This window comes from Cricetulus griseus, chromosome 3 (genome assembly GCF_003668045.3).
Source record: "Cricetulus griseus strain 17A/GY chromosome 3, alternate assembly CriGri-PICRH-1.0, whole genome shotgun sequence".
Classification (NCBI taxonomy): domain Eukaryota; kingdom Metazoa; phylum Chordata; class Mammalia; order Rodentia; family Cricetidae; genus Cricetulus; species Cricetulus griseus.
In genome coordinates, this window is record NC_048596.1 from 16189731 (window position 1) to 16214457 (window position 24727).

The following is a 24727-nucleotide window of genomic DNA, read 5'->3' on the forward strand; positions in this document are numbered from 1 at the left end:
GCAAGTTTTTCAAGGTCATGCCACTGCCCTGCATGACCAGGAACAGGAGTTAAGTAGATACTGACCATGATGACTTGTTCAAGATCATCATTGTAAAATGGGCATGGAAACAAATGTCTGATGTCAACACTCAACATTACCTGATCACCTATGGAACTCTTAAACTAAATATATAGAGAGAGCCACAAATACTCTAAGAACAAAAGACACTAGGAAAAGACAAGTGACAGATGGGCAGTGGTGGCACACACCTTTAATCCCAGCACTCTCAAGGCAGAGGCATGCGGATCTTTGTGAGTTCGAGGCCAGCCAGGTCTAGAAAGATACACAGAGAAACCCTGTCTCAAAAAATTTAAAGGAAAAAAAAAAAACCCACAAACCCTTAAATGGCTCTCTCTCATCCTCTATGTCATGCTTTCTGTACTGAAACTTCATATACAAGTCTCAAGTTTACCTTACACATCCTTGAAAGATCATGAACAGTCAATAACATAAATTCTTTAAAAATATTTGCATGCTAGGTGTGGTAACACATGCCTGTAATCCCACAATCTGGGAGGCTGAGATAGGAGGACAGTGAGCTCAAGGTCAGCCTGAGCTACTACCAAGACTATTTCTCAAATTACAATAACAAATTGCATTAAATTCTATGGAGGCAGTGGTGCACACCTTTCTACTTTGAACCCAGCACTCCAGAAGCAGGGGCAGGGGAATCTCTGTGAATTCAAGACCAGCTTGATCTACATAGGGAGTTCCAGGACAGCAAGAACTAGAGAAACCTCGTCTCAAAAAAATGTGTGTATATATATATGTATACATACATAGACACACACACACATAGTATTTCACGGATTATAAAACTCAACAGTATTAAGATCTCTGTGTGGTGATATATAACACATATAATCTCAATGTTTGGAAGGGAGAGGCAGGACGGACCAGGAGTTCAATGTCATCCTCAGCTACATATCAAGTTTGGCTACACGTCAAGTTCAAGGCCAGCTTGAACTACAGGAGATGATATCTCAAAAACAAAAGAAATAAATAAATAGAAAAACACATCTCAGTCCTGGGCAAAAGCTGAAGCATGTGAGGGTGGGGCCTAAGGACAGCTGGAGCTGCCGGTGGGGAAATAAGTGAGACCTCAGGAGGAGACGGGGTGTGGCAGATGTCGTCATGACAACAGGTACTTGAGGGACTAAGAACTGTTTCCTCATCTTCTCTAAAAGACAAATGTAGACATTAGCAGGAGATTAGGAGTGGGCTACTCTGCCAGCATAACTTCTAGGCTCTGTATTTTCTAGTGGAAAATACATCCATGGGCAGGACAGTAAGCTAATGCTCTGTAACATTAGAGTAATGTGTGAAACTTCAGCACACAGATCATGTCATTGGAACCAAGTTTTTCCTTGTTCAGTTTGTTTGTTTTCTTTGGAAGGAGGTGTGTGCTGGTTTTGGTTGTGCTTTGAAATGGGGTCTCATATAGTATAGGCTGGCACAGGAATCACTATGTAGCCAAGGTTATCCTTGAGCTCTTGGTCTTCCTGAGTTCCAATGCTGGGATTGTAGATAGTCAAGTGCTAGGATTACAGGCATATACTACTATACCTGGCTCTCTGCTTTTTAAGATAGTCTTAGGCTGAAGAGATGGCTCAGTAGTTATGAGCACTTGCTAAACAACCTAGAAAACCCGGGCTGGGATCATCTCTACACCCCCATAACAAGCTGGAAATGGTCTCACCAGTCTATAGCCCTAGTGCTGTGCAGGGTGTGTAGACAGGGTTGCTGGAGTTTGCTAGCTGTCGGCATAGGCAAAAAAGTGAGATTCAGATTCAAAGAAAGAAAGGAGAGTAACTGACACCCTCAATTGCTACGTGTATACCCACCCATCCACATTTCCATACAACAGGGCAGGGCGTGCATGCACACAAGCGAGCTCGCACTTGCACACACACACACACACACACACACACACACACACACACACACACACACACACACACACACGTGGATTTTGAGACTTCATTCTTTAGCCTAGGCTGGGATAGATTAATAGTATTATATTCTGGTCTTCAATTTGCAACAACTCACCTGTCTTAGCATCTTGAATGCTAAGATTACATGTGTACACCGCCATACCAGCTTAGCCTATTACTTTCAAAAGTAATGTAGTCATGTCAAAGAAAAGCTAAGGAACCACTTCTAGACTGAAAGAGACTAATGAGTCAGAACAACTTTACTCAATGTGCAGAGTCAATGTTTCTTGTTTAGAGGGTGGGGAATGGGTCTCACTTTCTAGCTCAGAATGGTCTAAAACCCACAATATATAGCCCAAGATGACCTCTGACCTCAAACTTGCAGTCCTCCTGCTTTAGCCTCCTGAGTCTAGATTAAAAGTTGTGCACCAGGGTGTAGAGAGATGGCTCAGTGGTTAAGAGCACTGACTGTTCTTCCTGGGGACCCGGGTTCAATTTCCAGCACCCACATGGCAGCTCACAACTGTCTGTAACTCTAGTTCCAGGGGATCTGATACCTTCACCCCAATGCACATTAATCAAAGATTAAATAAATTTTAAAAAAGTGTGTACTATTCAGCCAGATGTCCCAGCATTTAGGATTAAAGTGGCAGAGGCAGGGAGATTCTGAGTTTGAGGCTGGCCTGGTCTACAGAGTGAGTTCCAGGATAGCCAGGGCTACACAATGAAACTCTGGTTTGAAAAACAAAACAAAAGTTATGCCACATCATTCCTGGTTGGACTGGAACTTTTTGTTCTAAAGCCCATCACTGGAATGGGCAGAGTTTGAATGAGGTCTAAAGACCAAATCTGTATCTGTACTGCATCATGTTAATTGCCAACTTCTTAAATGTGGATGATGTATATCTGTGCATGTATCCATCTGCGTGTGTGCGTGTGTGCGTGTGTGTGTGTGTGTGTGTGTGTGTGTGTGTGTGTGTGTGTGTGTGCGCGCGCGCCATGGCTTCTATTGAGTTCAGAGTACAATTCTTGGAGTCACTCCTCACCCTCTATCTTATCAGTGTCTCTTTTGTTGTTTACTGCTGGGAACACCAGTGTCTTAGTTAGGGTTTCTACTGCTGTGAAGAGACACCATGACCATGGCAATTCTTAAAACAGAAAAACATTTAATTGGATAGCTTACAGTTTCAGAGGTAGGAAACATGGTGGCATGGTGCTGGAGCAGGAGCTAAGTGTCCTACATCTTGACAGGCAGGCAACAGGAAGTGGTCTGAAACCCTAGGCATGGCTTGAGCATATATGAAACCTCAATGTCCTCCTCCACAGTGACACAGGTCCTCCAACAAGGCCATACCTACTCCAACAAAGCCACACCTAATAGTGCCTTTGGGGGCCATTTTCTTTCAAACCATTATAACCAGCTAGCAACTCCATCTCCCTAATCAGGCATCCTGGGATTATACATACTCATGATACTGCATTTGGCTTTTATGTGGCTTCTGGACCCAAAGTCAGATAGTCAGGCTTGTCTGGCTAGCCTTGTCTCCATCAAGCTATCTCCCCAAACCAATTTCCAAATTTTGATGTTTAGAGTAATACAGTAATTTTAATTGTAGAAAATGAATAATATAGTGTTTAGTGATCATAAGAAAACAATTTGCTTTCCATGTTTCAGGAAGAAATGACATGTATCTGAGACTCACTCAAAATGTTAACAGAAGCTAAGTGTAGTAGTACACACCTATAATTCCAACTACTTAAAAGGCTAAGGTAGGAAGGTGATGAGTTCCAGGCTACCCTAGGTAACAAAGCACACACATGCATACCAATTAAAGTAACTATCTTCTATTGGAAAAGATTGCATTAGTTTTCTACAGCTGATATAATAGATACCACATACTTAGTAGCTCACTTCTGTAAGTAGACATCTGAAATGGGTCTGACTAGCCTTAAAGGAAGGTATTCATGGAGCTGTATCCAATTCCATTCCAGAGGCCTTCACTTGCCCGTATTCCAGCTTCTAAACCTCATATTCTCAGGACTCTTTCCCTCATCTTCTATGTCAGCAGCAGGTGTTCACATAGCACCACCCTAACCTCTTCTGTCTCCCTCATACACCTTTTAATTCTTTTTTATTACTAGTGTTTGTGTGTGTGCATGTTTGTGTGGGCACTCATGACCTGGTGCACATACGGAGGTCAGAAGTCAGTTTTCTCCTCCCATCTTGCTGAGGCAGGGTTTTTCATGTCTGCTAAGCTCAGTACTCCCATCTCACCATGAGTGCTGGGATTTTAACATGGGTTCCAGGGATGGAAGACTGAACTCAGGTCATCACTCTTGCCTATCAGGTGCTTTTTTTGGTTTTTTGAGACAGGGTTTCTCTGTGTAGCTTTGGAGCCTATCCTGACACTCGCTCTGGAGACCAGGCTGGCCTTGAACTCACAGAGATCCGCTTGTCTCTGCCTCCCGAGTGCTGGGATTAAAGGCGTGCACCACCAACGCCCAGCTGCATATCAAGTGCTTTTAACCCCCTTCGGTTCCCTAATATATTTATCTGGGAACCCTTGTGAATGGATGAAATCTAATCCAGAGAGTCTAGGACAAACCCCCTACCTAAAAGTCAAATGATTAGTAACCCAAATAAAATTTTAAAAAGAAAAAGAATTGGGTATATTTGCTTGCTTCTGCAAGAGCTAATATAATGATACTGTGTTAACTGTAATGTCACATGATCAGAAACACACCTGTGAGTCCAGATAGTAACTATTCCTTTCAGGCTGAAAACATGCAATGTGGGCTAGAGAGATGGATCAGTGGTTAAGAGCATGTATTGTGCTCTTCGGGGGAAGGTGCTTGGAGGCACTCACAATGGTCCTGTTACAGTCTCTAACAAAACTAGACTGTCTTGAACCCTTGGCAATAGGATTGTTTACCTTTATACCAACAAAGTTGGGAAAGCACCAAAATCTGCATGCAGTATGTGCCCAGCAGACTTCTAGGGGCTCCTGCTGTAAGACCTAAAGTTCTTATGAGACTGTCTAAAACAAAGAAGCATGTCAGCAGGGGCTATGTGTGCTGTGTCCATGACAGGATCAAGAGGAGCAGAAAACTGCTGTGAAAGTATTGATGGCACAAGCAGAGTCTGAAAGGGAGGTAATACAGAGCTTTTTAAAGCAATAAATGTCAATGCTCAGGGCTCAGTCTATGGGGGCGGGGTGGGGGGGTGCGTATACTGTTCATCTAGAGGACAAGAGTATGGTTCCCAGACACTGGACAGCTCACAACTGCCTGTAACTCCAGTCAGGCATGGCTATACCACCTCAGAATCCCAAGTCTGCGGTAGGACAGAGATAAGAGAATTGTTTGGACTTGGACTGACAGCCTAAATGAAAAAATCAAGTTCTAGGTTCTGAGAGACCCTGTTTACAGGAAGAAGATAAAGAATGACAGTCCTCCTCTTCCTCTGCACACACGCCAACACACACATACAACAGTACATTGTGACAGTCTCTGAGAAAGGCTGCATGGGTTTGATCTTGGATTCCTTGTTATCAGAGTAACTCTGAACAAGTCATTTAACCTCTTTGGAATCAGTTTCTTTGTATGAAAAATGACAGAAATAGTAGTATTGAATCTGCCTCACTAGGTTATTGGAAGAATGAAGTGAAATAATACACTAAGATAATAGTGCCTTAGAGATCAACCACATTCTTAGTTCAACATTAATTCAATCTACCTATGTTACTTCTGTTATCTCAGCCATGTGCAACGGCGTTCTCCATTGGGCCTTGTAAAGTAAAAGGGAATATGCATCAGGCTCCTCTCCTCAGAGATCCCGTAAGCACAGGTGGCCAATAGGGAAAAGTGGCTGACACCTTTCTCATAGACTTCGGAGCCTCCACTGCCTGTTTTAAGATGCCAAAACTGACCTGTTAGGGGTGAGGAAGTCTTGCTTGGGTGCCTGGGACTGAGCTCTAGTTTTTACATTTCTTTTCCTTGAATAAGTTATTAAGGGGTTAAACTATAGTAAACATTGTCTATTTCACCTTCATCAGACTCTCCTATGTAGAAAGGATTTCTGTGCTCAATACAGTATCCCTAGAAAATAGGTGTGGTGATATTTTTATGATCCAACAAATAAAGCTTGCATGAAGATCAGAGTGCAAAGCTAGCCACACTAGTTAGCCATAGAGGTTAGGCAGTGGTGGTGTACACCTTTAATCCCAGCACTCGGTAAACAGAGGCAGACAGATCTCTGTTTAGTTCAAGGCCACCCTGAGCTACATGAAATTGATTCAGTCTAATGGAGAAACAGAGCTCACACAAAGGTAATCCCAACACTTCAATGACTTGTCTTTAATCCTTTCACTAAGGAGGTGGAGACAGAGGAATATAAGGCGGGAGGAGACACAAACTCAGGACAGTCTGAGGCAGGCAGTCTGAGGAGCAGTGCAGTCTAGGCAGTCGCTCTTGGGATGCATTCAGTCTGAGGATTCCTAGAGACAGGATTGCCCCTTTGGTCTGAGGAGTCAGTAGAGGTAAGAACTAGTGGCTAGCTATTTTGCTTCTCTGATCCTTCAGCTTTTGCCCCCTAATAGCTGACTCCTAGTTTTTATTATTAACTACAATTAGAATTCATGCTACAAATAGTTAAGATTGTATTTTGATATCACAAAGACTGTTTTTACAGAGCTGAGTATCAAATCCAGAGCTTTCTACATGCTAAGCAAGCTATCTGCCTTGAGCTATATCTCAAAATACAAAGATATTTCCTTCTTCATATTCATATTTTTGTTGGGAGTACTATTGACAAAAAAGATGTTATTTATATATGACCCCAAGATTTTGCATAATGTCCAGTCTCCCTTGAGCAGAGAAAGACTCTTACCTGCTTCCTTTCCTTCAGCTTGTCCACAGAACAAGTGACCTCTTCTGAAAGTTCAATAATTTGGCAATAAAAAATTCCTAACAACTATTCAAAATAACATTTTTACTTTATATTTAATAATTCACTTCTCCCTCTTCACTGTCTTCAGGTACCAGTGATTAAACTCAGGGCCTGACATGTTAGACAAGTGCTCTATGAAGGTTTTACTTTTTATTTTGAGACAACATCTCTCTAAGACCCACACTGGTCTTGAACTCATTCTGCAATCCAATCTGTCCTCAAATCTAAGATTCTCCTGCCTCGGCTTCCTGAAAATGTACATTAACATAAGCCTGAACCACCAAGTGCAGCTTAATAATTAATTCACTTTCAGTACTTTATTACAAACATCTATCACAAACACAACCTGGGAAATTAGCACAAAGAATTAACAATGTGGTGACCACATTTAATCCCAGCACCTGAAAAGCATTGGCAAAAAGACCAATCCAAGGTCCCACTGGTCTGCAAAGACAGCTCAAAAAGCCTGGGTTACATGACGCTCTGTCAAACAATAAAAGTTTTAATTTCATACCCTGATTTTATATCAGAGAATGCAGAAAAGAAACTTTTTGAACACTAATTTAAATTGGGAAGGTAGGCATGGTACCAAGTGCCTAGAGTTCCACCTAACACACTGCAGTAGGATCACAAGTCCAAGAAGAACTTAAGAGCACTCTGGACGACACAGGGAGATCCTGTCTCAGGAAACAACAACAGGAAAAGGATTCAGAGAAACAGACAAGCAGAGCTGGTTTCAAATGCAAACCACTCAGGGGCAATCAATCTCGGTGATTTAAAGAAAATCCATTGTAGAAATTCTGCAGGTTTGCTGGCAGTGGTGGCACACACTTTTAATCCCAGCACTAGGGAGGCAGATGCAGGTGAATCTGAGTTCGAGGACATCCAGGTCTACAGAGTAAATTCCAGGACAGCTAGGACTACACACAGAAACGCTGTCTCAAAAAACGGAAGGAGCCGGGCGGTGGTGGCTCACGCCTTCAATCCTAGCACTTGGGAGGCAGAGGCAGGCGGATCTCTGTGAGTTCGAGACCAGCCTGGTCTACAAGAGCTAGTTCCAGGACAGCCTCCAAGGTCACAGAGAAAACCTGTCTCGAAAAACCAAAAAAAAAAAAAAACAGAAGGAAAGAAAGAAGGGAGGGAGGGGAGAGGGAGGGAGGGAGAAGGAGGAAGGAAGGAAGGAAGGAAGGAAGGAAGGAAGGAAGGAAGGAAGGAAAGAAGGTGAAATTCTGGAGATTTATTTGGCATGCATGGTAGCATACAATATAACACCAACCCTCAGGAAGTGGAGCAAGGAAGATCACCTGGGCAAGGAGAAAGCACTTGTCTGAAACAAAATGAAAACCCACATATAATTTGTCTTTAAATACTTTAAAAATCTGTTTCTCCAGTAAGCTAGGAAAGGCTGTGGCTAGGAAGATAGGTCAGTGGGTAACAGTGATCGCTGTGTAAGCCTGAGGATTGGGCATGGTGGGTCTCGCTTGGAATCCCAGCACTGGGAAGGTGGCAGCAAAGGGATTCCCTTTTGACACCCTCCACCTCCCAGCCATGCATCCTCCCCTGCTAGGCTAGGTGAGCCTCATGCTCCAAGAGAGACTCTTGATTCAAAAAAATATGATGGTTGGCTCCTGAGGATGACACCTGGGATGGACCTGGCGCACACACACAAAGTAAGGCTACTAAATCATACCCAATATCATTCCTACTGCATTATCTTTCAATCAAAGAGAGCCTCCTAGTTTCTTGAGAAGTTCATTGCAAGCAAAGACACCTCCTAAGCATTCTGTGTTATGACCCATAAACTCAGCTGATCCCTGTTTGTACATGTAGCCTGAACACCCAGCTAGAATAGCATTTGGCAGATGGCAGAAGACAGCCCCCAGGAATTCTTTCCTTCCTGTTCATCAATGCTAGTCTTCACATCGATAGGGAGAGCTTACCCCCCACCCCAGCAGGCCTCATTTAGATGAGCCTTAACCAGACTCCACCATAATGACATGAGGAAGCTTTTTTTTTGTTTCCTATCTTGAACTTCAAATCTAACACAAGAGGACTAACAGTTGACACCTCCTATTCCTGCAATACTCCTCCTTGGAGCACAAGCCATCGCCACACTTACAGGTTCATACAGGGAAAAGCAGGCTTTGAGCTCTATGTGACCTCTAAGTCTAGCCTCAGCCTCATCCTCTCCGTCTGTGCCTCCTACATGTACGGAATACAAGTATGTGTCAAACCAGCCGTGTTCACCTTCTTATGCTATTTTGCTTACTAGCTCTTTAAGTAAAACAAAATGTCTTAAAATTATTTATCCCCACTTAATCTTGGGACTGGCAGGAAAAGAATATATTTATCCTATTAAACTAGACACCAATTTATTTCTTAGTGTATCTTTTTATTCCCCCATACAGTCCTAAATACCCATGTGGCCTGGCTCCTCGCCTTCATTTTCATTTTGCAGCTCAGGCCCTCTTCCAGTCCTTATCTTTCCTGAGGCTTTATACTTTTATTGGCACATAGACTTTTTCAAGCAAACTACTGCTTTCTTCTTACCTATCTCCTTTTAGAAGTTAATCAGTTTACACTACTTTTCATAAGTATCCTAGGACAAGCTTTAAGTCTAAATCATGTGTGAATGGTCTACTTGAAATTAGCAGTAGCATTAATAGCAATTCATTGTAGGCAAAACACTACATTAATGTGGTATTAAGTAAATTCATGACAGCATTCCATCCCATGCTGACATTCAACAAATTTTACATTAAATTCTTTAAACTGAAGCTCACACCTTTAATTCCTGTACTCAGGAGACAGAGGCAGGCAGATCTCTGTGAATTCAAGGCCAGCCTGGTCTACATAGACAGTTGCAGTACAGCCAAGGCTACACAGAGAAACCCTGTCTGAAAAACAAAAAAAAAAAACCAAAACCTGTACCAAAGTTGCCATTAGCAACTGAGGAGAAACACTAAGAATGTGAAGTTTGACTAAAAGAACAACCCTTCTGCTTTGTACTATGCATCAATTTCTTGATAATGTGCACTCAAAACAAAAACAAAACAAATTATCTTAAATTGAGTCTGAACAGGCAGACATATAACAGTAGGGTGAATGGCACCAAGGGAAAGTTGAGACTTACTCAGATTCATAATAAGGCTGTGGCTGAGCTCAAAGAGGACAGTTAATCTCTGTTCTCTGCTCCTCTTATTGAGGTGTCACTTCTTAGCAACTTCTTCCAGTTGGCCTTTCCTCAGAAAGCAACCGCAACAGCAAGGTCAAAAAGAAAGTAACTAAAATTAAAGAAAATGTCGGCTTCTCCCGGTGACTGACTCAACATTTAATAATGTGTGGTGCCCTCAAAGCTTTGAGCTATATTACTTAGCCATCTCCAAGTGCTCTTGACCAATAAGGAGGCCATTCTCAATACCTAACTCACTGGCACACAGCAGACGTGAAGGAGCTCAGAACGTTACTAGGCTGAGACTTACAGGATGATCTCATAATGTCCCTTTATGATCTCCAGGTCGCATTATTCCATACATTATTCCATAATTCTGACTGTCAAATTTGTACTGAGAACCCAACTCTCCAAACTAGAAAACAAAACTGAGCACTTTTGTGATTTATACATTAAAACTGGCTGAAGAAATAAAAGCAACTTTGATTTGCTTCCATTCCCTCCCCCCTAAATTTAAAAGTCTCTTTGCTGATTTGCTTGCTTGTTCATAAACAGTCTCATGTAGCCCAGGCTGCCTTAACTTGCTGGTCTTAAACTCCAGATCCTTCTGCCTTCATCTCTCAAATACTAGGATTACAGACATAGTACCACCACACTCAGCTTGTTTGTTTATGGTCTTTTCAAACAGGGTCTAGTAGTCCAAACTTGCCTTAAATTCTTAAATTCATGGCAATACTCCTGCCTCAGTTTCTCTCTCTCTCTCTCTCTCTCTCTCTCTCTCTCTCTTCTCTCTCTCTCTCCTTTTTTTCTTTTTCTTTTTTTTTTTTTTTTTTTGAGGCAGGATCTCACTATGTAGCCCTGGCTGTCCTAGAACTCACTCTGTAGATCAGGCTGGCCTTTGAACTGCGATCCACCTGCCTCTGCCTCTGCCTCTGCCTCCCAAATGATGGGATTAAAGACATGGGCCACCTCAACCGACCTGCTGGATTATAAAGTATAAACTACCATGCCAGGCCAAGAGGGTATCTTAATTTTTGAGAATGTCAACACAAGACAGAAATTCAAGAAATATCTTTAGGCTTAACAGAATTTTGCTAATGACAATCCTTAGGTGTTTTTGAAGGTACTAATACAAAAAAAATTTAATGTATTTATTCATTTACTTTAATTGTATGGATGTTTTGTCTGCATGTATGTCTGTGCACCACTTGTGTGCCTGTTGTCTGCTTAGAGAGGTCAGGAGGGTGGTAGATCCCCTGGGACTAGAGTTACAAACCACTGTGAGCCACCATGTGGTGCTGGGAATCAAACCTTCATCCTCTGGGAGAGCAGCAATGCTCTTAACTGCTGAGCCATCTCTTCAGCCCCCAAAATAAAAACTTAAATTTGACCAGCTTCTATAAATATGAATGGGGCAATTTAAAACCTAATTTTAACTGAGTCAGTGTCTATGTTTAATTTGTTACGGCATTTTAGGCAAAGATGAAAAACAACTATTCAACAAAGAATGCTATTTGGAAGGATGAGTTACAATTACTTCTGAAAAACCAGGATGTGATTGAAAAAAATAATACCAAAGTCCCTAAGACCACCTGTCAAGCTAAAAAAAAAACAAAAACAAAAACAAAAAAACAAACAAAAAAAAAACTATGCATCCCATGGTCTTTAGATGTAACCAGAGGGCTGGTTACACCTAGGATATACAAGGAGCATCAGATTAAAAGCATCAAATATCAACCTAAACGAGGTTGCTAAATACAAGCACATCAAAGGAAAAGCCCATACAAAGTTAAAGAAACAGGGCTTAAGGGGTTGAAACACACTCTCAAAACGCAATACCCACACTGTGCTTCAAACTCAAACTCATGGGTAACCACTAACCCTGGCTTATTTCCTATCTCCTTCCTTATACTCTTTTGAATTCCTAACAGCTCTTATCACTTCTCCAAGGTCTTTCTTCTCCCAGAAAGTGGCCTCCACATCTTACTACCTCACCACTTAAGACCTAAGTTTTGTTTTGCTTTCTCCTCTTGGTTTTTAAATTTGTCCCCATTTACCTGTACCTACAGTTCTTTCATTACCTTGCCCTTACTACAAATAATTCTGCCTCCCCTACAAAGCAGAGCATTTATCTCCTTTTTGGTATTTGTAATTCTGGCTCACAGTCAACACTGCCTTTCTCTCCCAGGCACTGTCACCATACCCCTAGGTCTGAGCCCTTATCTTCCTAAATAAGGCCTCTCTCTTCTCTTCCAGAGTTTGGCAACATTAGTTTGGCCAACTGGGATTCCACCCTTATCGCTTAGCCAAAGGCCATCCCCCCAGCCCATTCTACAAAACTACCTGCCTGGGCTTTCCCTCCTTCGCCGTTAAACCCATCAGTACCCAGCAGTTTTCCCCGGCCCCCCTGTGTCTGTCTTGCCATTATCCTGAGCTCCCCACTATTCCCCACTCCTGGGTGCACCTCCTCTCCCAGGCCTTACCAGTAACCCTGACACCGGGAAGGCCCCTGCCAGCGTCCACAGGCGTCTCTCCAGCCTGGTTCCTCCGCTCTTCAGTAACTGTCCCCACGCCCCTTTCCCTCCAGGGCCCCGCGCGCCGCCAGGAGCCCCCACCTCGAATGAGCTCCCACTGTCACTTGGCCTCTCTTCCACAAGATGGCGGAGCTGCTGCCCCCACCCCGGGGTCCCCTCTGCACCCTGCACCCTCCCCCGAGCTCCGGTCCCGTCCCTCCCTCCGCCTCGCCACCGGCCTTGGCCGCGGGTCCCACCGCCCCCTCCCGCGGGGAGCGGGAGACCCGGGCCTGAGCTCGGCGTCGCGCCAACGCCACCGCCTCCACCATTCCCCAGCCCGCACCAGCTCCTCACCATAAACTTGAGCGCTTTCTCCTGCAGCACCGCCTCTGCCGGGTCCATAATCGGCCGGGCTAGTGGGTCTGCTCTCCGCCGGGGCCGCCCCTTTCGTGCCAGGCCGCAGCCAACGCAGCCCGGATCCCGCCTCCTCTTCCTTCCCCCGCCCTCTCTTACCTCCTGGCACGGACGGGGGGCGGGGTGCTGAGACGGACCCGCGGCTCGGCGCCTGCGCGCCCCGCTTCCTCACGGGACTTGTAGTTCTGGAGGCTCGTGCTGCAGAAGGCGAAAACACGCGGCGGACAGCAACTCCCGCGGGTCACTGCGTAGAGTCGCGGCTGTGTGCCAGCCAAAGCTAGAGCACTCGGGAGCCAGGCGGGGAAGGCGGCTGACGGGAATTGTAGTTTCCAGCCTTTATGAAGGCGAAGCCAGAGTGTCGCCGTGGTTACCGAACGACGCCAGTGGCTGCTTGCCTGGCATTTGATAGCAAGATGGCGACTAGTGCTTCGTCTGTATTCCAAACACGGGGCAAACAGAGAACTCAGGGTCCTTGGACCTCCCTAACTGTGATTTTAGGGAACTGGACCCCAAGTTTCGTGCATCGGGCGTCTGCGGAAGGACTGAGAACTGGGGAGTCTGAGCCCAGAGTGCATGTGGAAACAGCCTAAACACCAACGCAAGAATTCCAAGTCCTCTCATTTCTGAAGAGGCTTTTCTCCCCCAGAGCAAGTCAGGGGCAGACAGAACTCGGTCCAGGAAATTCCTGAGTTTGGCACTCAGAAAGTATAGGCCGCCATTGCTGACCTGAGATCTGAGTCCTGTGTTGAGTCGATGAAATATAAATGGCGAGTGAAGCCTGTAAGTATCTTTGGCCTCAAAGATGGGCTGGGGAGATGGCGCATTGGGTAAGAGTGATTGCCCTGAAAGGACAAAGACGTAAGTTCAAGTCCCCAGCACCCACATAAAAAGCTGGGTATGGGGGCTCAGTGGTTAAGAGCACTTGCTACTCTTGCAGAGAACCTGGGTTCAGTTCCCAGCACTCACATGACGGCTCACAACCACCAGGAACTTCGGTTCCCTCCCTACCCTTTAAGAAAGAAAAGGACAAAATGGGCTTATTTTGGAAATTGAGTGTACCTCTGAGGGGGGAAAAAAAGAATCATTAGGCTTGGTCTAAAAGCCAGATTCTGATAAAACTGTACAAGATATTTGAGTTTTTAAAATAAAAGAATTAGGAAAATGCCTTTTTACTTATGGAAACAAAAGGAAGCCAGTGAGCTAACCATCCCAGCCCTCCTGAGGAGGCAAAAGGAGGCAAATTTGAAGTCAGCCTGGTCTACATAGTAAGTTCTAGGACAGCCAAAGCTAGACCTGTGTCAAGCAAAAAGTGAAAGTATCTACATATCTATATCTATATCTATATCTATATCTATCTATATATATATATATTTTTTTCTGCAAAGGACCTTCTAGGACCTCTCAAATACTAACCGAGTATTTTATCACTCAGCTACATCTCCAACTCCTCCATTATAAACTGTTTTATGTTTTCTTTCAACAAATGGTGAGCACACAGCCATGCAAACGTGGCAGAGGAAGGTGATTCCGGTCAGGTATGGTGGCCCATGACTCCAATCCCAGCACTCTGGAGACAGAGGCAAGAGGATCACTGTGAATTCGAGGCCAGCCAAGGCTACCAAATAAGAATCTGTCTTTTTGGGCTGGAGAGCTGTTACGTTCTGAGTTCAATTCCCAGCACCCACATCGTGGCTCACAACCATCCATAATGAGATCTGGTGCCCTCTTCTGTCATGCAGGGGTATGTGCAAACAGAATACTGTATATATAATAAATACATCTTTAAAAAAAAAATCTGTCTTTTTAAAAGTAGTAACATTACAGGGCAGTGGTGGCACATGCCTTTAATCCCAGCACACAGGAGCCAGAGGCAAGCAAATCTCCGAGTTCGAGACCAGCCTGATCTATCTATCTTGAAAGAGAGAGGGCTGGAGAGATGGCTCAGTGGTTAAGAGCACTAACTATCCTTCCAGAGAACCTTGATTTGATTCCCAGCACCCACAAGGCAACTGTCTGTAACTCCAAAATCTGACATCCTCACACAGACATACATTCAGGCAAAATGCCAATGTACACAAAAGAAGAATAAATAAATTATTTAAAAGAGAGAGAGAAAGAGAAGTAGTAACATCAGCAGCAGTTGCTGCCACCATCACTTTATTAGATTTTATGCCAGGCACTAGAAATGTTACATTCATAATTTCTAATGCAGGCATTGTGACACACACTAACAGCCTTCTTTGTCCAGCCAGATAGAGGTTTAACTTAGAGGCTCCACTTGCTAAAGCTCTCATGTGCATATGGACCCAAAGGAAACTGTCAGGGGCTGGCCACAGAAAGGCCCATCTTCATTACAATTGGCTACTTGCACTTAGGTTTGGAGGGGAAGTGCACCCTTTTAATCCCAGCACCCCAGAGGCAGAGGCAGGAGGATGAGGAGCAGCCTGAACTACATGGCATTGTCTCAAAAGCAAACAAAACCAAAAACCACCTCTCATGGTTAAACTGAGAAATTCAAATTAAGAACCTTTAGATGAACCAGCCTGCCTCCATCTTAGGCTTAAAAGCCATTTTATAGAAAAGATGAACTAGGTTCATTCATTCATTAAAACTAGGTTTAATTCACTGCCTCTTCCAGGAAAAGGCAGCCATGTCTTTGTTTCAAAGAGTTGCTAGGACCATCTTGTTTGTTTCAAAAGGTTATTATAATCACCTGTTGTTATAACTACCTTGTTATGTTCTGCTTCTGTAACCCTACCTATTTGCCTGCCAAACCTGCTCATTTGGAAGATCCCTACCCCTGAGCTATAAAAACTTTATATTTCCCAAGTGCAATGCTGACCTGAAACCTCGCCTTAGGTGGAGACAGCCCATGTACAGGAATAAAAAGCTTGCTTTAATTAATTTGGCCATACTGATTTGGGTGGTATCTTTTCCCTCACATCTAATTCTTAGTATGTGTCCATCCCTAAATTCACTTCCTCCAACTGGAGAAAAGAACAAGAGATCTATTTCTAGTTCATTCTTTATTGGCTAATGGGTTTTAATTAGTCAAACATTCTGATCCTCTTTCTTTTTCTTTTTTCTTTTCTTTTTGTTTGTTTTTTGTTTTGGTTTGGTTTTTTGGAGACAGGGTTTCTCTGTGTAACAGCCCTGGCTGTCCTGGAATTCACTCTATAGATCAGGTTGGCCTCCAACTCAGAGATCTGCCTGCCTCTGTCTCCCAAGTGCTGGGATTAAAGGCGTGCGCCACCACTGCCTCCTGGCTCCCATCCTCTTTCAAAGAGTTTTAATTATCATCATCATCATCATCATCATCATCATCATCATCATCATCAGACAAACTGCAGAGCTTAAATCTCTGGTTGTCATTCAACCCAATATGGCTTTTGTAATCAAGGGTGAAGGAAATCCACCTAACCACTCCATAGGCAGAAAGAAAGGGTTATTGAGGATCAAACTGCCAAGGCTGAAGGCAAGCTTGGAGGCTAGGGGTGGGGACAGAAGCAAGATAATTTTTAGATGACACCCAGCAGAGTGGATGGGTCTTTGAGTTGATACAAGCTGTTCCGATTGACCTAGAATTAGATGCTCTCACCTGAGGTAAAGGGAGATTCCTAGTATACAAAAACAGCATTTTTATTCTTGAGACAGGATTTCACTCTGTAGCCCAGACTAACATGGAACTTGCTATAAAATGCAGGCAGACCTCAAACTCAAAGCAGTCCTCTGGGTCCAGCTTCCCAAAAGCTGAGCTTCCAGACACAAGCCTTCATCCGAGGTAGGAACTGAGCGTTAGGTAAGTGTTACTTATTGGAGCAGTCAGTGGTACAAGGTACAGGAAGCAGTATGTAATGTAGGTGTATTTGTGCACCTACCAGGCAAACTGTAGAATGAAGTCAGTGTCTGGATCGTGAGGGAATGGGGAAGTTAGCGAATAGGAGAGGCCAGAGAAGGCCTGCCTAATGGGGAAGGAGAGCATCACACAAGAGAGAAAGGCACTACAGACAACAGCATAAACGCAGCCACACATTCTGGCTTTCTTCAGGCAGGAGTGATGAGGACCTAGCACATAGTAGCACACCAACAACTCGGGTGATCTCATGTCCTTTTAAGACAACCAGAGATTTAAGCTCTGCAGAATGGTAATCAGGAACAGAACAGCTTCCTGCAAGCCAAGCTTTCTCCCACACACATGCCTTTTCCTGTGTAGAAAGGCATGGCATCACTCTCTTAAAACTGTCACTCTCATTCAGAGAAAGTGACCAAGGTTCAATAACACGGGCTCGGGGATTTTGTCATTTTCTGGCACAGATATCAATGGCGTCATTATGATCGTGCCTTTTGGAATGAGGCAGTTTCTGAATTTAATGTCATAGGTCACTTCATGGGATAGGGATGTGCCCAACAATGACCTTGAACTTCTACCTTCCAAGTATTGAGATTACAGATACTATGCCCTTTCATGAACCCAGGGCTTCATGCGTGCTAAGCAAGGACTCTACCAGCAGAGCCACATCCTCAGCCCTTCTGCTGTGTTGTTTTGTTTTGCTGTTTGTATGTGTTCATTTTGGTGCTTGTATGTGTGCATACATGTGTGAGGAAACAAGAGACTAATTATCTAGTGTGAATCCTCGGGCATTGTCTATCTTGATTTGTGACACAGGAGCTCTCCCTGGCTTGGAGTAGGCTAGGCTGGCTAGCCAGCAAGCCCCAGGGATCTCTCAGTCTCCACTTCCCCAGCACTGGGAATATTGACATGGACACCATGCCTGGCTTTTTCATATGAGTGCTAGGGCTCAAGTGCAGGTCTGCCCAGCAAGCATTTTACTAACTGAGCTGCCTCCCCTTTTTTATATATATACATGAGGTGTAGCACAAATAATAAAAACCTAGAGACAGATATTGGGTTCAAGCTGAAGATCAGAGAAGCAAAGCAGCCAGCCACCAGAGAGCTCTCACGTCTACCAATGCTCAGACTGAAGGGTCAATCCACCAAACCTCAGAGTGCATCTCCAGACTGCACTGATCCTCAACAAATCTCAGAGTGCTCCTGAGACTGCACTGAGCTCCTTATGTTCTCTCTAGTGCTGGGATCGAAGGTGTGAGCTCTGTTTCTCTTTTAGACTGATTTACTCTCATGTAGCCCAGGGTAGCCTTGAACTCACAGAGATCCATCTATCTCTGTCTCCTGAGTCCTGGGATTAAAGGTGTGTGCTACCACTGTCCAGCTTCTATGGTTGTGGCTAGTTTTCCATTCTGATCTCCAGGAAAGCTTTATTATAACATAAACAATATATCACCACAATCTGGTGTGTATACAACCATGGCGGGGGGCACACAAGTGTGTGAGTGTCCAGAAAGCAACATCAAGTGGAGTCTTCCTCCAGTAGCTCTTCGTTGAGGCAGGGTCTCTTGCTGAACCAGGAGTTCAATGGTTTTGTCTAGCTACCCAGCTTATCCTGGGAATTCCCTATTTCCCTTATCAAACATTAGAATTACATTACAGGTAATACTACCATGCAGACCAGCCTCTATTTTCTTACATTCCTTTTTAATGTAAGTTCAGGGGTCTGAACTCAGATCCTCATAATTTCAGAGCAAGTGCTTTACCTTCTGAGCCATCCCCCCCATTTCTTTATTGTTGTTGTATTGGGTGTTTCTGTGTAGCCCAAGCTGGCCTGGAACTCAGGCAACCCTCCTGTCTCAGCCTCCTATGTGCTGGGATTACAGACATGCGTCATTATGCCCCTGCCTGAGTGTTAAAATGATAGCCTCCATATCCTCTGTGCAGGGGCTCCGGTGTCCGCCAGCCACACAGTCATTGCTGCTGTGACATATGGGGCTTTCCATTCCCACCACTCTATTCTACAGCACTTGGCATTAACCCACCCTCTACTCTTTTGCCAGTGTCTAGACAACCTCCAACCAGCAACTCTTCTTTAACTGAATTAATCTGCTCTCCTATCTTCCATCCCAGTAGCTTCTTCATGGCGTTTAACGCATAGCAGCAGAGCCAGAAATATTTCACAAGATGTCTGTGCTCTTTTCTTCTCCACCCCTTTACTATAGCAACTGAGTTTCTGACCCTGATTATGCATAAAAGTAATTTGAGGAACTTTATCAAAAATATCAATGCCTAGTCAGGAGTGATGCCTCCCACATGTAATCCAAGAAAGCGCTCAGGAAACTAAGGCAAGGGGAGTGCTGCCAGCTGAGGGCCAGTGTGGGCATTTAGATGCCCAAGGCCTCCTTGCTGACCTCTGGCTCTCCAGTGTACTCCTCCATGCCCAACCTGCCTTTCAAACACTAAAATCCCCCTTTTTTTCTCCCTAAAATATGCCCCTCTCTTTTGCAGGGACAGCTGATCTGAGATCAAAGCTGACTGGAAATAGAAATTAACTAATAAAAACCATCCTCTATCTTGGCAGAGTGGTGCACGTCTGCGATCCTAGCTACTCCACGAAGGCTGAATCAGGATGACGACAGGTTCAAAGCCAGACCAGCCAAGTTAGTATGACGGGATGTAGCCCAGCATGCATAAGGACCTAAATTCAATCTTCAATGCTGAGACCACAACAAAACAAATACCCAAGGATTCCATGATAGCCTTAATTCTTGGGTCAGGAGTCAGAACTTGGGAAACTTTTTTTGTTTTGTTTTGTATTTGATTTGGCAGGAATGATAGTGACTTAGTTGAGAGCTAAAAAGAAGACATTTTTTCCCTTCCCTTCCTAATTCTCGTAGATATATAAAAGTGAATGTCAATGACACACGACTTTAATCCAGGTGAATCTCTGAGTTTGAGGCCAGCCTGGTCTACAGAGCTAGTTCCAGGACAGCCAGGGCTACACAGAGAAACCCTGTCTCAAAAAGAAGGAAAAAAACAAACAAACAAAACAAAAACAAAAATGCTGATTTCATCTGTACTTACTCAAAAGAAGACATTATTCCCATTGAACTGTGATCCAGAGAGGTTCCTTCAGTGGGTGCTCCCATTATCACAGACCACAAAGCCACCCTTGTCTGACTAGAAGAGCCAGATCCCTGCAGAGCCACTCTGTGGGGTTCAGATGGGTGACATAAAGATAGGGCCACCAGAAAGAATAACAGACAACATTTGATGGTGTAGTCTTGGAACAAAATCAAGGCCAGCATGACTTTCTGGGAAGAATGTGTGGCCCTAGACCAGACTAGAGGACAGCAGTAGGGCTCTTATAATAAACCATTATTCAGCTGGCACAAGCTGGTCAGGTGAGCCAGCTAACAGCCTTTCTATGTGGGGTCTGTGCTCACACTTCATGGACTATAAATATCTTGCCTTCCACCCCAGCTCACAGGCCAAGTTCAGACATCCATGCTTTATCCTGGGGGCTGTGGGAAAGTACTGGGAAATGTTAAGCAGGGCTGCAGCACGGTCAGATTTGTATTTTCAGGAAATCACTCAGAGCCCAGGGTGGAGAATAGATTAGAAAGGAGCACAGCTGCAGGCTGGGGAAAGGATTATGAGTTTGCAGAAATCTTCCTGGGAGAGATGGTGGCAGCCCGAACGAGGGAGGCGGTGAGAACCAAAAGGAGTAGATGGATTCCAGAGACATTTCAGAGAAAGAATCAGTGGGACTGGGTGATTGATTACATATGTCACGGACGATGTCAAAGGGATGTGTCAAAGATGACTTCTAGGTACCAGGCTCAGGAAACAGGATGAATGAGGGGTGCCACTTTTTGAGACAGGGAGCACAATAGAAGGAGCAGGTGGTAGGAGGATAATCTGTTCTTTTCTGGACAAATTGCTTCAAGGTGCCTGTGAGGCTTCTGTGAGGGTGAGGACTCAGGCGCTGGGGAGGTCCTTAGCTGTTTGGAACCGAAACAAGAGAAAGGTTCCCTGCCACAGACGGGGGTCTCACGTATTGGTGGCAACTGAAAGGGAGAAAGCACCCAGAGAGAGAGCACAGCAGGTGAGATGAAGAGCAGGATGGAGTCCAGGAGAACCGTACTTTCTCAGGACAAGCAGAGGAAGACAGAAGAGAGAACACTGACGGAAGATCTGGGCAGGGGCCAGGTGCCCTGAGGCAGTGCGCTGAGGAGGGAGGGAAGGAAATGGAGAGCGTTCAGTCTCTTACAGAATCTGTGGCTCAAAGGCCAGAAAACCTAGCAGTGACTAGAGGTAGAAGTTGAGTGGAGAATCCTCGGGAAAATATTCTTTGGTTTGAAAAACGAAAGACTTTAGCGCAGAGGAATTTAAAAAGGCATGACAGAGACAGGACACAAAAAAATTAAAAAAAAAAAAGGCATGACAAGTAAATAAAATGAATGAAGCCCGATTAGATCCTGGACTAACATACCCGTTTATTCATATGTATGTGTGCACCTGTGTTCAAGGGAGTTCATACATGTGCGCGCGTGTGTGTGTGTGTGTGCGCGCGCGCGCGCACACACACACACACACACACACACACACAAGTGCTTAAAACAATAATAAACATTTATCTCATCTGTGTCAGAAATTCAAAGCCAGCTTACCGGAGGGTTATAGTCAATGTTAAATTGGAGCTGGGTCATCCGTAGGCTTGACTGGGCCAGGCCAGCTTTCATAATGGCTCAGTTGATGGTCCTGGTGACACTGTTAGTATCCCAGTGTTAACTTTCTTTCTTTCTTTCTTCCTTTGTCTCTCTCTCTCTCTCTCTCTCTCTCTCTCTCTCTCTCTCTCTCTCTCTCTCTCTCTCTCTCTCTCTCTCTCTCTTCCCTTCCCAAGTGCTGGGATTAAAGTTTAAAGACGTGCTACACCGCACCGCTGCCCATCTTCAAGGTCAGTTTTCAATCCAGAGTGCAAACACGTCTCAAAAAACAAATAAGCGAGATTTCCCGAAGCCTTGGGAGTGAACACAGCTCTCCCTCCGCACTCCAGACTCTGTTGCACGCACCAGAACCTAGAGAACTCTGGTTCCTTGATTCTGTGGACCACAGCAGAGCTCAGAAGGGAAAATGGGTCACCTACAATATTCACTGGAGGCATTTCCTGGTCCAACTTGACGACCAAGCTTTCCATTAGAGAAGAGAAACCCAGTTTAAAAGTTCAAGAAACCCCTGATCAAGGATGCCAATGGGGGGGCCCCTGCACTCCTGGGAGCCTCTGGAGGTGGACTGGCGTTTTGCTCTGGTGTGTGTGGGGGACTTCGAGAGCCCATCCCACTTGAAGGGATGCACTCTGTCTCTGAACACATGGGGAGGGACCTAGGCCCAGCACAGGAAGATTTGGTGGACTTGGTGGAGCCCTGGTTGGGGGCCCTACCCTGCCTGGGGAGTGGTGGGTGGATGGGGTGGGGGGTAGGTTGGAGGTGGGGGAGAAGGAATGGGGGTGAGGGGAGGGAGAGGGAGAGGGGAATTACATGTGAAACAAGCCTGTTCCCTAACTTGAATTAATAATAATAATAATAATAATAATAATAATAATAATAATAATAAAAAGAGAGAAAAAAAAAGTTCAAGAAACATCTGAGAAGCCAGGATGGACCAGAGTGGGCAGCAGGAAAAACAAAGGGTCTCAGGTCCTTCTCACAGCCGATGGACTGACTCTGATATCAGGATCTTCCTGCTGGAGTGGAAAGTAGTTGACCAGTTAGTGAGTCACCCAGGCAGAAAGATCCACAAGAAGACCAGGGCTCTTTGCCAGCCACTCTATCAGCGCAGCCTGAAGAAGACCTGGCAAAACTGTTTCTGCCCACTTGTGAGTCTGCAGAATCTGCACAAGACTATGTAATGAGAGACCTGGAATAGAAATGGTGTTTTCTGCTGGGCGTTAGTGACACATGCCTTTAATCCCAGCCCTGTGAGTTCGAGACCAGCTTGGTCTACAAGAGCTAGTTCCAGGGCAACCTCCAAAGCCACAGAGAAACCCTTTCTTGAACAACAAAAACAAATAAATAAATAAATAAATAAATAAATAAATAAATAAATAAGTTTTCTCCTCATGTGGAGAGGCCCTGTACAGGATCCTGGGTCACAGACTCCAGGGAAGCCACCTCCCAGAACATCTCTATGATTGAGCTGGTAAACCCCTGATTTGAATGTACCCTCAACTGCCAATGGCACTGCCATCTCCCGTGTACCAGCCTTGAGACTTTGGCATCTCAAGGGAACCCATAACCGATGATACTCAGGGAGGATTCACTGATTTCCAGGTGGGATATTTGGAACCCCAGGTACCCGTTGACACCTATTTCCTGCCTTTTCCCCTGGAGGCACAAGCCTTCAGCAGCTGTGGTCAGCTTCAAACGACAGCCAAGGCCCTCAGTGAAGACAAATAGAGATTCTTGTGTCTCCTCTGCAAACATCAGAATCATGCAGGGCTGTGGGCGTATGCATTTTTCTCTACTGAATAAGAGAAGAAAAGCGTGAAATCAAATAAAGGTCTATAAAGTCAAAAAAAAAAAAAAAAAAAAGGCAGCTGGGTGTGGTGGCCCCTGCCTGGTACCTGTAATCTCAGCACTTGGAAGCCTGTTACAGGAGGATTGTTTTTTGAGTCCAGAGTGGACTACACAATGAGATCCTGTCTCAAAAAGTTGAAAAAAAAAGCTTATTTGATGGCCTTGGCATCTGTGACTACCTGCTTAAGACCTGCACTAAAAGAGAAAGGAGGGGAGAACTAGTTGGGGAGGGGATCGGCAGGAGTGGGAGAAAGGGGATAGGGATAAGAAAAGGTAGCTAGGGGTGAACAGAGTCATAACTCATTGTTTACATGTATGAAATTTTAAAAGTTCACTTTTAAAAATATAGTTTATTTCTATTTTATGTTCATTGGTGTTTTGCCTACTTGCATACCGGTGTGAGAGTGTTGAAACCCCTGGAACTGGAGTTAGAGACAGTTGTGAGCTGCCATGTGGGTGCTGGGAATTAAACCCTGGGTTCTCAGGAAGGAGCGGCCATATGGAAGGATGGCTCTTAACTGCTGAGCCATCTCGATAGCCCTAAAGATTTACTTATTTATTTATGTGTATAGTGTTCTGCCTGCACGTGTTCCTGCATGACAGAAGAGGGCGCCAGACCTCATAAGGGATGGTTGTGAGCCACCATGTGGTCACTGGGAATTGAACTCAGGACCTCTGGAACAGCAGCCAGTGCTCTTAACCTCTGAGCCATCTCTCCAGCCTGTTTTTTTTATTTATTTTATTGAGCTATACATTTCCCCCACTCCCCTTCTCTCCTCCCGTCTCCCATTCCACCATGACCCTGTCCCCCATGCTCCTAATTTACTCGGGAGATCTTGTCTTTTCCCCTTCCTAGGTGGATCCATGTCTGTCTGTCTGTCTGTCTGTCTGTCTGTCTGTCTGTCTGTCTCTCTTTCTTTCTCTCTCTCTCTCTCTCTCTCTCTCTCTCTCTCTCTGTCTCTGTCTCTCTCTCTCTCCTCTCTCTGTCTCTCTTTTTTGGTTTGTCGAAGCAGGGTTTCTCTGTGACTTTGGAGGCTGTCCTTGAACTAGCCCTTGTAGACCAGGCTGGTCTCGAACTCACGGAGATTCGCCTGCCTCTGCCTCCCGAGTGCTGGGATTAAAGGCGTGCGCCACCAAAGCCCGGCCCACGTCTCTCTTAAGGTCCTTTTGCATACCTAGGTTCTCTGGGGTTGTAGACTTATGCTAGTTATCATTTGCTTTATGTTTAATATCTGCTTATGAGTGAGTACATATTATATTTGTCTTTCCGGGTCTG

At 44.7% G+C, this 24727-nt stretch overlaps 2 protein-coding genes across 15 annotated transcripts in view; one reads left to right on the plus strand and one right to left on the minus strand.

Annotated features, from left to right (window-relative positions):
• The window catches only part of Btrc (beta-transducin repeat containing E3 ubiquitin protein ligase), a 174417-nt gene extending 161306 nt beyond the window's left edge, over nt 1-13111 (minus strand). For 4 of the 14 annotated variants that reach the window (XM_027407185.2, XM_027407181.2, XM_027407178.2 and 1 more), the window contains exon 1: nt 12964-13107. In XM_027407185.2, the coding sequence (XP_027262986.1) occupies nt 12964-13011 (48 nt within the window). In that variant the 5' untranslated portion in view covers nt 13012-13107. Of the gene's footprint in view, nt 1-10057; nt 10163-12579; nt 12771-12963 lie in introns of those variants that run through there. The other 10 variants (XM_027407179.2, XM_035441806.1, XM_027407187.2 and 7 more) reach the window with 10 other exon arrangements.
• Nucleotides 13112-22526: 9415 nt separating this feature from the next.
• LOC107980345 lies at nt 22527-23428 on the plus strand. Its single transcript, XM_027407467.2, is given in 3 exon segments — nt 22527-22777; nt 22779-22822; nt 23093-23428. Coding segments are annotated over 3 exon segments (528 nt in total). The 5' UTR covers nt 22527-22532; the 3' UTR covers nt 23332-23428.
• Nucleotides 23429-24727: the final 1299 nt, after the last annotated feature.